At 35.8% G+C, this 12258-nt stretch overlaps 1 protein-coding gene across 1 annotated transcript in view; it reads left to right on the top strand.

Annotated features, from left to right (window-relative positions):
* LOC121429555 (armadillo repeat-containing protein 3-like) overlaps positions 1 to 12258 on the top strand; it is a 32491-nt gene extending 20233 nt beyond the window's left edge. The window contains exons 10-19 of the mRNA XM_041626634.1: positions 23 to 308; positions 2165 to 2237; positions 3480 to 3616; positions 4457 to 4625; positions 5230 to 5330; positions 6307 to 6402; positions 7070 to 7282; positions 7765 to 7927; positions 9421 to 9516; positions 11074 to 12258. Of these exons, the coding sequence (XP_041482568.1) occupies positions 23 to 308; positions 2165 to 2237; positions 3480 to 3616; positions 4457 to 4625; positions 5230 to 5330; positions 6307 to 6402; positions 7070 to 7282; positions 7765 to 7927; positions 9421 to 9516; positions 11074 to 11184 (1445 nt within the window). The 3' untranslated portion in view covers positions 11185 to 12258. The remainder of the gene's footprint in view (positions 1 to 22; positions 309 to 2164; positions 2238 to 3479; positions 3617 to 4456; positions 4626 to 5229; positions 5331 to 6306; positions 6403 to 7069; positions 7283 to 7764; positions 7928 to 9420; positions 9517 to 11073) is intronic.

The following is a 12258-nucleotide window of genomic DNA, read 5'->3' as shown; positions in this document are numbered from 1 at the left end:
TATTTTTTCCTCCAATCGATAGATGGCATAGCACCTCTTGTCAAACTGCTCGGCAGTGAAAACGGAGATGTCGCTGAGAACAGCTCCCTCGCTCTGGCCAACCTCACATCGGCTACCGTCCAAAACTGTGTTGAGCTGGCAGAACGCAATGGCATCGAGCCCCTTATCGGTCTCTTAAACTCGTCAAGAGAGGGCGCCCAAGCCAACGCAGCTCAGGTCTTGACCAACATGGCGACGGATGAAATCTTGAGGGCGGACATCCAGACTAGAGGAATTGTAGGAGCTCTGCTCACTCCTCTACATTCCAGGTGGGTCCAACCCATCACCCTTTTGGCTTTTGCTCTTCACCGCTCTTTTACACTCTTTTGAGTCCATATTTTACCAGGGGGGGCCACTTCCATTCACGAGTGGATACCATGCGCGACCAAGGGGTCTCGAAAAGCCCCCTAAACACTTAATTTCCATATTCTGAAAATGAACCCCTTAACAAGCATTGGCGTGTGAAACCCTACCCTTAACTAGTACAGTCCGACCTCTCTTATCCGGACACGTTGGGACCAGCACCAATCCGGATAAGGAATTTATCCGGATCTGGGAGAGCCAATATTAAATACACGCAGCTGTGCTGCCAGCTGCCTCCCCAGGCCACCGGCGGTAGCTACAGTAGTGGGCGTATGGTAAAGACAATATTCACTGCAGAGTCAGTGCAAATTATAGGCAGTGTTTTTATAGAAATGAAATCGTTCGATGGCCAAAACTCTTGGATAATTTACCTGCTAAAATGACTGAGGTATACATCGAGCATACCTCGAAAGAAAGAGAATGACTCGATGAAACCAAGTTTTAAAATTAGATCATCGCGGCGGGTATCGCAGCTTCACAATGTCAGCCATTGTTACACTGACTGTAGGCTCAAACATGATAGATGGCGCTGTCCGTATTGAGGCCTAAAGTTAGCTAGCAAGACATGTGTTGTTTTTCCCGCGAAGCAAAAGAGAAACGTGATGAAATGTTTGCGCTGCACCCTGATTTACTGGAAATTATCATTCCTAAAGTTCTTTTGGTGATTTGGGTGAGATATTTTCATGAAAAATATGTTTGGTGTAGGGTAATCAAAGTGAGTTTACGTATAGGATTGAGTTTAGATTGAAATCTCATTTCCTCACGTACCAGTACTACATTAGATTAAAAAAAAAAAAAAAAAATCTCGGCAAGTGTGCGTCCGGATGATAGAGAGATCCGGATATGGGGAGGCCGGATAAGAGAGGTCGGACTGTATTAGAAACAAAAACGATACTCTTGGCAAATATTCCCTGAAATGGACCCCTAAACAAGTACAGGAATGTTTTATTGTTACGGTTCCTTCGGTCGTCGGCTTTACCTTATTTGGTTTAGTACGAGCCCACTTCTACACCTCGCGCAAATCGGACTCTAAACACGAAGTGTTGGGGCAAAAATGACATCCTTTATAAAACATTTTAATTTTGTTTTATCATCCCCGCAAATTCGACCCTAAACACGTAATTTTCCTAGCGAAATAGATACCCTTTTTTCCTTATTTTTGTGTTTTTGATACCCTTATCACGTTACGTACGTAACGTGCCCCATCGTGAAAAAGACATCCTTTTTACGTGTTTTTTTGGTCACGCACGGTATCCACTCGTCAATGTAAGTGGCCCCCCTGGGATATTTTACCATTGCTCCAATGACATTGAAATACTTTAAATCCTTCTCAGTCGCACTCTTTTAAACTGTGTGTGTGCGGAAATGAATAAGTCTTTTTAAACATTTCATGATATATGATTACCTCATCTTGACATTCAACTCAACACATTTCTAAAAACTATCCAGGTACCTGTGCATACATGAATACTTTTGATTAAAATTACAGATCCTGAATTATCAGAAACCTTTACCTGTAGACTTCATAGACAAAAGTGTACCCCAGGATGTTTTAAAAACTTGCAATATTAATTCACAAAAATCTTGAAAATTTAGTCAGAACATTGCAAAGTCTTATCCCTGTATTTTCATTTTTCATCTCAATTTCATTGAACAATACAGAAATTCAGTAATTTATTAAATATAACTTCTATGAAATTACTGAAGCCTAAATAATGTTTATCTTTTTTAATTGTTTTTTCTCTCTCTCTCCTATATTCAGCAATGCCAATGTTCAAACTAAGGCAGCAATGGCACTAGCTGCCTTTGTCTGTGATACAGAATCAAGAAACCAGGTAAAAAGAATATAGCTTTTTTTGGTACTGTTTCACTATGCAATATTTGTGTTCATAGCATACTGTTTTAATCAACTTTAATCTTTGTGTTGACATTCCCTACCACAAAGACTACTTTTCCATGGTTTTGTGTGTTGAAGTCCTACTCGATCATGTTGTTTTGTGTTCACATTTTGTTTTGCCATGTATGTTTGTCTTTCCATACTGTATTGTTTCTTTGTTCAAATCCTGGTTTAGCAAAGATATCCTTGTTCACATTTTTGTGTTCTTATTCTCACCATAATTCTTGATTATATTTTCAATTCAATTCAATAATGGTCTTTATTGATAATCAAACATGTTAACAATCATACATGAAAAAACAGCAAGAGCTGTGAAAAATCATGTTTACAAGTTGGTGTTGGCACATTATTAAATACATAGTAAAAACCATAGTAAAATGCATTAAAAAAGGCTATACATTTAAAAGTTAATACAATTTAGATAAAGCATAAAAGGCAATGAATGAACGAACAAACGAATGAATGAATAAATGTAATATGATAATGGCAGACTTGAAGGAGAGGAGACTGACACTTATTTAAATGACAAAAATAATTTGATAATGGGTTGAGGATGACCATTTTGCATTGCCTTTCCTAGTCGACACACTCATATTTTGTTTAGTATGTCAACCAAAAAAGGCAATGGACTGTTTTTAAATCTTGTTATTCTTATTGGAAATTGTTGGTAGTTGTTTGTACAATGAAGAGATATGTTTGTATGTTTATTTTGAGGTAGCCATGTCTTACACAAAGGATGAGTTGAAAGTGATTATGCAAATTTTTTATACAGTGTCAGTTTCTGTAGTTTTTTGTGCTGATATACTACTTTATCATTTTTTTTTTTTTTTTGGCCAATGACTTTCTCTGTCTCACTTATTCATTAATTCATACATTAGCCAGTGATAGAAATTTTACTCTGTTAGCTTCAAATTACTGGAATGATTTGCCAATTAGACAGTCTCCATCACTAGCAATTATCAGAAAGGCACTGATAAAAACCTATCTCTTTCATAGTTTGTAGTTTCAGGATTGTTTAATTCCATTGATTAATTAATATATTGTAAGCATTTTGGGCCTAACAGGAAAACGACAGTATAAGAAATAAGTAATGGGTAATATTGATGAGTCATGAATCTTTGTGTTTACACCTTGCCATTCTGTGTTCTTATACAAATCTCTCCCATTACTCTTTTATTAGTTGAGAGGGCTAGGTGGCTTAGGTCCTATGTTGAAGCTTCTTCAGTCTAGTAATGACGACGTAAGACGAGCTGCATCTTGGGCCTTGGTTGTCTGCGCTAGTGATCCAGTCATTGCCACGGAACTCTGCAAGCTCGGGTAGGTAGACATTGTTTTGATAGGCCATATTTGATATTTTCGAATGCATGAATGATGTTAACGATCTTTGAGGTTTTTATAATCAGTGGAATAATGACTTTTTTGTTATAAGGGATGTGCAGAGCTGCCAAGTAGTACCGATTTTCAGTATTTAGTACTGAAAAGTGAGAAGAATACAGATAGTTACATGTAAAATACTGATTTCTAAAGTTTCAGTTGTATGTGTGGTCCTATGGTATTTTTTGAAAATACTGATTTCCTCACCGGAATACTGATTTTCAGCTTTAAATATACTGAAATATTCTTTTTCAGGTTGGCAGGTCTGGATGTGATAATTAATTTGGTATACTAGAGCAACATTCTCTTTTGATAGACATTAATCCTTGAAGGGAACACTTGTTACCAGAGAACAGTTGGCAGATGAACTGTTTTATAATATATTGTTGACTCTGAGTAGTTATGTAGCTTTTTCAAAAGTGGCTACTAAATGTCATAAATGGTGAAAAATGGATAAAACATTTTGCCAGTTGGACAGCGGAAATCTCATTGGACATTTAGGGAGAAATATATATTTTGATGTCACAAATGTGTATATTTCACAGCTTAAACTTGTTTTTCCCCTTTGATTCATGGTATATCTCTGTAGTGGCCGGAACACCTTAAAAGAGGTCCCGTCGTCCTCAACCAGAAAGAATGGCTTCATTGGTCTGGCCTTTAACAGGTCACTAGACAGTATTCTCTAAAAATAATGAAAATATTACATGAGCTACAGATATCTTGTTTATTTTCAAAATATGTATTTTGCATAACTGTGATCTGTCTTTTATCATTTTCTTGTAGTGGATTGGACACCTTGAAAGAAATCCAGCAGTCATCGACCAGAAAGAATGGTTTCAGTGACGTAGCACTCGAGAGATTGCTAGACAGTATGCTACCCGCTAAATACAGTCTGATGGGGTTCCTGGGACCTAATGATATCATCTGCGATGGCTTCTATGATGCCGGCAAGGTATGCAAACAAATCTGATAGCGGATGGCTGATAGTAACGTGTTGGCTGTAATAGTCATACTCGACTGGTTGCCATTATACCCAACAAACAAAAACAACAAGATTCCTAAAGCTGTATCTGTGTTAGGCATAACTTTGTACATGACTGGCGATCCTTTTATAGTGCTCAATCAGATTGTCACTCATTTTGATTCCCATTGACTGATGTTTGAACTATGATCTTTTCAAATTAAAATTCTTGTTATTAACAAGCATCTAAACATTGATTTGACATTCAAAATGGTCCCACTCATTACCAGTGTCTGTGATATGTTATAAAAATGAAGCCCCGAACAATTTGCACCTGAAAATCATTATCTAGTGCTTCATTAAAATGGAAAATATCCATTTTATTCCATGAACTGTATGTCTTACAATTGTTATCCTCAGAGAAGTTAAATGATGATTTTTATTTTAGACATATACCTTGAAACATTCTGCGAACATTTTATTTTTTCCTCTCTTCCTGGCTGTGTTTTTTAAATCCAAATTATCCATCAAAGTTCAGGATTTGTAAACAAAAAAAAGCTCTGTTGTGTTATAAATGTCTTCCTTGTTTCCTTAGATCCGACCAGAATCTAAATTTGCGACCTTGGAGGAATTGAGCGAGCAGGAGGTCAATCAGAAGAAGCCGATCTTACTTGTCAATTGTGGAGCCTCTAAAAGGTAGGGAATGCATCCTTGTCACAATCAAGGACTAACTCAGAGCTGGTATTCACTGAAGTATGGTTCACAAGGTAGTTGTATATCACATATGTAAATAGTTTTGTTTGTGCAATTGTTATATTGCTTGATTTACTTGATCAGGTATTATCTGTGAATAGTTTATTGCACTTACTATATGTGATATTTTAGTGATGAAAAAAAAGTAGTTTCATTTTAGAGATAAAAAAAGGTAGTAGAAAAAAATTCATGAATGAGCACATTGCTATTGCTGTATATATTCTTACATGTGTATACTAAATATTACTCTCACCTGAATTTTAAGTGTGTATGTAATTTTTTTCAATGTATGTAGAAGCATATAGTTATGGACAAACATTGTTAATGTGTGCACGTATATTTATTTTTGTAAAACGATATGGTGTCATGTGCCTACAAATTTCATTGGTAACATGATTTGTTAGAATGATGTATGTTCTATAGATTTATAAATAGTTTAATCCAGTATGCTATAGTGCTGCAGTAAGATTTGAACCTTGGGCCTTGTTGGAAATGAGTGACTTCTCCACTGATCCTCAACACTTTGTGTGTACACTGTGCAAACACATTGATCTGTGATTGCCACTGTCCACATACATTGTATTAGTAAGAAAGAATTATTCTCTCCAGTGGGAAACAAATTTATTCAGCAGTTTGTGTAGTATCAGGCATCCTATCATATGTGCACAGTATATATAGAATATTACTATCATATACATGTACCATTTATTTACACAGAATGTTTTCACATACTTGTATATAGAATATCACAATGTAACAATATCACATCACATTATATTACATGTTTATTAATTTAGAATACTACTATTATTTACCATGAACTCAGTCTTCACTTGTGAAATATCACGATATTACTATTAGGTCACTGTTTATTTATTAGTGCATGGCGCACTCACAAATTGTTTGCCTCCCTCTATAGCCCACCTGTCACTCCTGCACCCACAATCCCGTCAGAACTAGATGTCAAACAGGAATCCAAGTCCAACATCAGATCGTCAAAATCGTCCGTCAAAGGGTACGTATTTATGTTGTCGCATACATTGTGTATTTCACAAATATATTTTGAGATTTTACTTCAAGACGGGACATTCATAAGAGTATGTTTTCATGATTATTTGCCTTTTCATTTACTGGTACTCAGTATATGTTTGTCAGTAAGTGAAAACTTTTTTGCAGTTACTGTATTTCCTTTGTAAAATTCATGAAAAAAAGACCTCAGCAAAATATTCAACTAATACCTTATTTAATTAATAATGACCCGCAATTTTTTTAAATGCAAAAAGTTATATTTTTGTTTTAAATATCAGTAAAAAATTCTTCCTTAATACTGTGATCAATTTTCACACAAACGAAAAAACGCATAGAGATTTTTACCCAGATGCTTGTGCCGTGTGTAGCCTAGGGTTTATGTATTGTTTGCATTTCTTGTAAAGCCTTGTTCCCCAACCTAAACAGTGCCAGGAGAAGTTTATTTTAATTTTCAAATTGTAGCTAATTTGGTAGACATTCAGATATGATCTGAACCTGGGAAGCATTTTTATCAAAGGATTTATCAGACAAGTCCAATTTTATCTGAAAGTTACACGTAACAGTGCTTCTCAGCCAATCAAAACGAAGGAAAGTTGTCAGATCTGGCAACTTGTCAGACGAAATATTGATGAAATGCTCTTCTGTATTGGCAGGTCAAAGAGAGAGAGCAAGAAGGAACGCGAGGAGAGAGAGCTGCGTGAGAGACTGGAAGCCGAGAGATTAGCCGAGCAGCAGGCCTTGCTATCCCAGCAGCCACCTCAGTACGAGGCTCCTGCCGATCCCGTCTTTGAAGGTTACATCAGCGACATGCTCAATGATGTCAGCTGTCTTCCGACGACAAGAGAGCAGGTCATCACGATTGCGCAGTAAGTATCCTTTTTAAAAATGCTGCAATGCATGTTAGCAATGACATCGGAGGGCTGAACTGCGACATTGTATTGTCCCAGTTTGTTTAATGTCTGTTTGGTTGCATTCCATCTGCTGTACATGTAAACCCCTATTGTCTATTAACAAATATCACAACTGATTCAGCTTACTGAAAACAAATTGGGGAAATTGGGTTTTTAGAATCCGAGTGAATTGGGAATAGATGGAATAGTCATATAGAGCAAATATGGAAAAATAAGTAGATGAAGTAGCAACAGACCATTGAAAATTATACAACAAAATAACATTTATCTGAAGTGTTTCAATCATGCAGGCTAGTGTGTGCTGAAGAGAACCAACATTTGCTCATGGAACAGTAACCTTTAATAATCTTCATGATGATGACGGCTACTCCAACAAAGGAGTGTTACACTATTTCACCTTTGCGATATTCTTCCCCTTTTCTCCCCTTCCCCCTCAGGTACGTCAGCAACAAGATGGGTGGACCGATCGAGAAGGGAGAGATGGCTAACTTCAGCTACGAGCTGAGCCTTAGTCAACTGAAGTACGAACTGAAGAGTAATATCATCCCTATTGGTCGGATTGACCGAGGTATCCATTGCCACCGAGCTCTCCTGTTTAAGGTAAGTATTGACTTGCTAACATTGGAGCAGTGGAGTAGGTAGTGCTATTCAAATTTGCTACCAGTATTGGAGATACTGAAGCTTACCCGGGGCCCGTTGCAGAAAGAGTTGCAATCAATCGCAACTCTAAAAATCACGCGCAAATTGATTTTCAACCAATCAGCAGCGCGCAATTTGGACTTGCGATTGATTTTTTAGGCTTGCGTTTAAACGCAACTCTTTCTGCAACGGGCCCCAGAGTTACTTATTGTTTTCGAGTTTTGCGAGGTCATGGGCACTTTTCATAGCATGGAGAAGTAAAATCCAATCTACTATTGTCCTTGGTCCATATTCCGAAGTCAGGTTTAACTTAGGCCATGGCTGTGCTAAAATTATGGAAAGCCCATAATTTCACTTGCATTTTACATTCTATGTTTTGTATCTTTATTCTCTATTCTCATGTTCTCCTGTGGAAGAACACCATTTCGGTAATTATTCCCAATCAGTTGTGAAATGAGCTGACAAATTGAACTTATAGGCCCGTATTCTGAAGTTTGGTTTAAATTAAACTCAGGTTTAAAGTTTTGGTTTAAGTATGGGAAGCAAAAAGTATCAATTTTTTTATTAGGTTGTATGTTTCTTAGGCTTACAGTGCTCTTTCCTGATTCATCGATGGTGAAGACATATTCTGAAGTTCAGTCAGCTTAGGCCATGGTCTAACTCTGTGCCAAACTTGTGGGTGGCCGAGTGTCAATGTATACATTTATTACATTGGGAATAATTTTCCTGCTATTGCATCGCAATTTGCTCCACATTTTTTAAAGACTGCTACGCATAAAGTCTTTTGTATAGCACATTATAACATAGGACTGTACATTACTTAGTTGAGGGCTTTCCTCTTATGACCAAAATGCTATTCAAATTTTTAAAGCAAAATTATTCCCTGATGTTTTTATTTTTTTAATTTTATGTTGATCTTCTTTCCTCGTACTTAAGTATTTAAGAAAAGTATTTGAGGTATTATTCCAGGGGGGTGTTTCACAAAGATTTAAGTATGACTCAGATTTGCACTTAAATGCTGATGTGTACATGGTTTGCAACACGTAATGCATCCTCTTGACATGATCTGACCAATCCTGTCATGCCTTTTATACCGTACGCAAACAGGCATTTAAGTGCAACTTTAAGGCATACTTAAATCTTTGTGAAACACCAAAAATGCTGACAAATTGAAATTCTACTGTTAGAGATTTATGTCACAATTGGCTATCCGTGCATGTAGTTACACCATAACTTCAGACCAAAGTTTCAATTGAACCCGAGGCTATTGACTACATTCCTACTGAGTTTCAGATTTGAGATTGATGCCTTTGCTTGAACACATTTAAGAAATGATTATAGAAGTTGATGCTGTTTTTATTATTTATATTATATTACTTCCACCATTTTCCCCTTTGTTACCAAAACTATTTGATCATTGATTTCTTCTTATCATGTTTATATCTTTAATGAAGGCACTCGCTGATCGGATTGGTGTATCGTGTTCTTTGGTAAGAGGCAACTATAACAGAGCTTGGAATGAAGTTATGCTCACAGATGAAGAAGACTCGGTAAGTTACCTGACAATAATCATATTGATGATAATAATAAAAGAAATATTCTGCATTTATATAGTGCTTAGATACATTGAAACAAAGATAAAACTTTATCATGTTTTAAGTTTCTTTGTTCATTATTTTTTTACTTCAAAGTCATACATGCATAAATTGTTTTCGTGTTGAACATTGAATAGTTTGCAGGCAAAGATCCAGATTGAAGCTTTAATCAACAAGTGGGTCTTTAGACAAGACTAACTTATATAAAACTTGCTAGGGCCTTCAGTACAGAATCCATTGTAGGCTTTGCATTCAGACCACTTGAGTGAAGGCTTTGCACAGCAGACTAGATTTTGATATACATACATTGTAAAAGCTTTGAACCTATATTCTATTTTTTTTTAATTTGCTCTGAAGCGCCGTGAACACCTAAATGGGATTGACAGTGCGCTTCATAATTCAGATGTATTCATTATTGTTGTTTTGAAATTTTGACTTTTTATGTTTGATGTGGTTTGATTACTGATGTCTTTAGGCATATTGTGATTCTAAAAGAAAATCTTCTGCAGATTTTTATCATATCTATAGGAATTTATTGTTTCACATTGTGTATGAAGACTGTCTGGTTCAGTGACTGATATATATTTTATATTCACTGCAAAGCAAAATTATTAATTTTCATAGCAAAATATCAATTAAATTTCCAAGTGCTAGTTAATGAATCACACAAATGAATGGCTGATATAATAAGTATACATAATATGATAATGATAATAATGATAATAAGCAAATAATCACCGTTGGTGAAGGTGACAGGCAAACTATCACTTACAAGGTAAGCTGGATGTAGCTATCTTTCTGAGCGAAACTGAGGAAAGATAGTGAGCTTGCAGAGAAAGTGATAGCTTGCCTCGTCACCTGAAATCAAGAGGGGATTATATGCATTATGTATTCCACACTGAGAACCACTTATTGAAGAAACCGATATCAATTCGTCTCTGTAATCATTTTTTTTTTATCAAGGTTTCCTTGATAAAAAGATCCATCGAGACAATTATGCTTGTTTTAATGCTAGCGTGCGTATGTAAACTGTGCGCTAGCATCCGAGATCTTGCTCCCAACAAGATTTTATGTGACCTCACAAAGGAACTTTACCATCACAACAAAACAATAGAAGGGCAATGCACTTTTTGGCATGTATGTACACTGTGTGTGCCCATCTAGTTCTTGCGCAATCGTCACTGCAGGTGATGGAGAATAATGGACCCAAAAAAATTGAGTGGCAAACTTTGCGCGCACTCAAACTAATTCATAACGCATTGTGACCCCCCAAAAAAAAGGTCTATCACTGCGAGTGATGATTGATGGGATAATTACCCTTTATCACGTGACCGACTTCTGACCAATCCTATAGCAAGATTCTTAGTATGTGGAATATAATAATAATTATGATAATGTTTATGATAATAAATTCAATACAACTATATCATGACAACAATGATAAAGATAATAATACTTTGTACTTTTAACTTTCAATATAAATGTGATTGTTCTTTCATTGTTTTTATACAGCAAGAAAACCCCAAGTTTCCTCCCAAAGCCTACATTGTTGACCTTGTCCACCAACCCGGAAGATTGATGCGTTCAGACTCTAATGATGCCGTTAATTATCAAAAGATTTGAGATGATAATGTGAACATCATTGGCCTTTATGTGTAATCCTGCCTGGAAGACTGATGCATTTAGACTCTAAAGATGCAGTTAATTATCAAAAGATTTGAAAAAACTAATGTCAGTTGCCTTTATGTGTAATCTCACCCAATAGACTAATGCCTTCAGACTCTAAATGATGCACTTAATTATCAAATAGATTGGCCTTGATGCGTTCAGATTCCAATAATGCAGTTAATTATGAAAAGATTGGAAATGATAATGTAAACATCAGTAGCATTTATGTGTAATTCTGCCTTGAAGACTAATGCATTCAGACTCTAAATGCAGTTAATTATCAAAAGATTTGAAACGATAATATATAATAATGTCAATGTCCTTTACATGTAATCCAGCCTGGGAGACTGATAGGTTCAAACTCTAATGATACAGATAGTTATCAAAAGATTTGAAACGATAATATCAAAGTCAATGCTATTTAAGTGTAATCCTGCCTGGAAGAATCAATGCTTTAATTTAAGACTTATTATGAAAAGATTTTTAAACGGTGATGTAAATCAGTTTTTTATCTATTCCACACTACAGGTATCTATTCCATTTTACTAGAAGCCTGCTATTAAGACCATTTGCCTACAAAGATCACCTTAATTTCTCTGTCTTTGTATACAGTCTTTGATATTCATGCAGGCACAGTTGAATTTCCATGTATTGAGAGATCACATATGTCTCTATCTTTATTATGTAAACAGATCTGTCTGATTGTGAGATGATTATTTGTATTTATAAGTAAGTATATAGAGAGTTTTGCAATGAACACATATCAATTCTTATTGTTGAAATATGTGTGTTATGCATAGTTGTGTTCATGATGATTGTTCTGTTCTTCAGAATTGATCTGAATATCTTTTACAAATTTTATCAAAACTACTCCACATTTGTGGCCATCCTGCCAGCGATCTTCCGTCCTCTTTTGTGTATAGTGTCTTATTGTAGTTTCAATCTGTGAAAGAACATTGTGAATTTGTATGCATTTGCTCAGAAACAATTATGCTTTAATATGAACTGTAACTTTGTGTAAACTACAAA

This window comes from Lytechinus variegatus, chromosome 16, assembly GCF_018143015.1.
Source record: "Lytechinus variegatus isolate NC3 chromosome 16, Lvar_3.0, whole genome shotgun sequence".
Taxonomy (NCBI): Eukaryota; Metazoa; Echinodermata; class Echinoidea; order Temnopleuroida; family Toxopneustidae; genus Lytechinus; species Lytechinus variegatus.
Note: the sequence above shows the minus strand (reverse complement) of the source record. Positions and strands in the feature narration are given on the sequence as shown.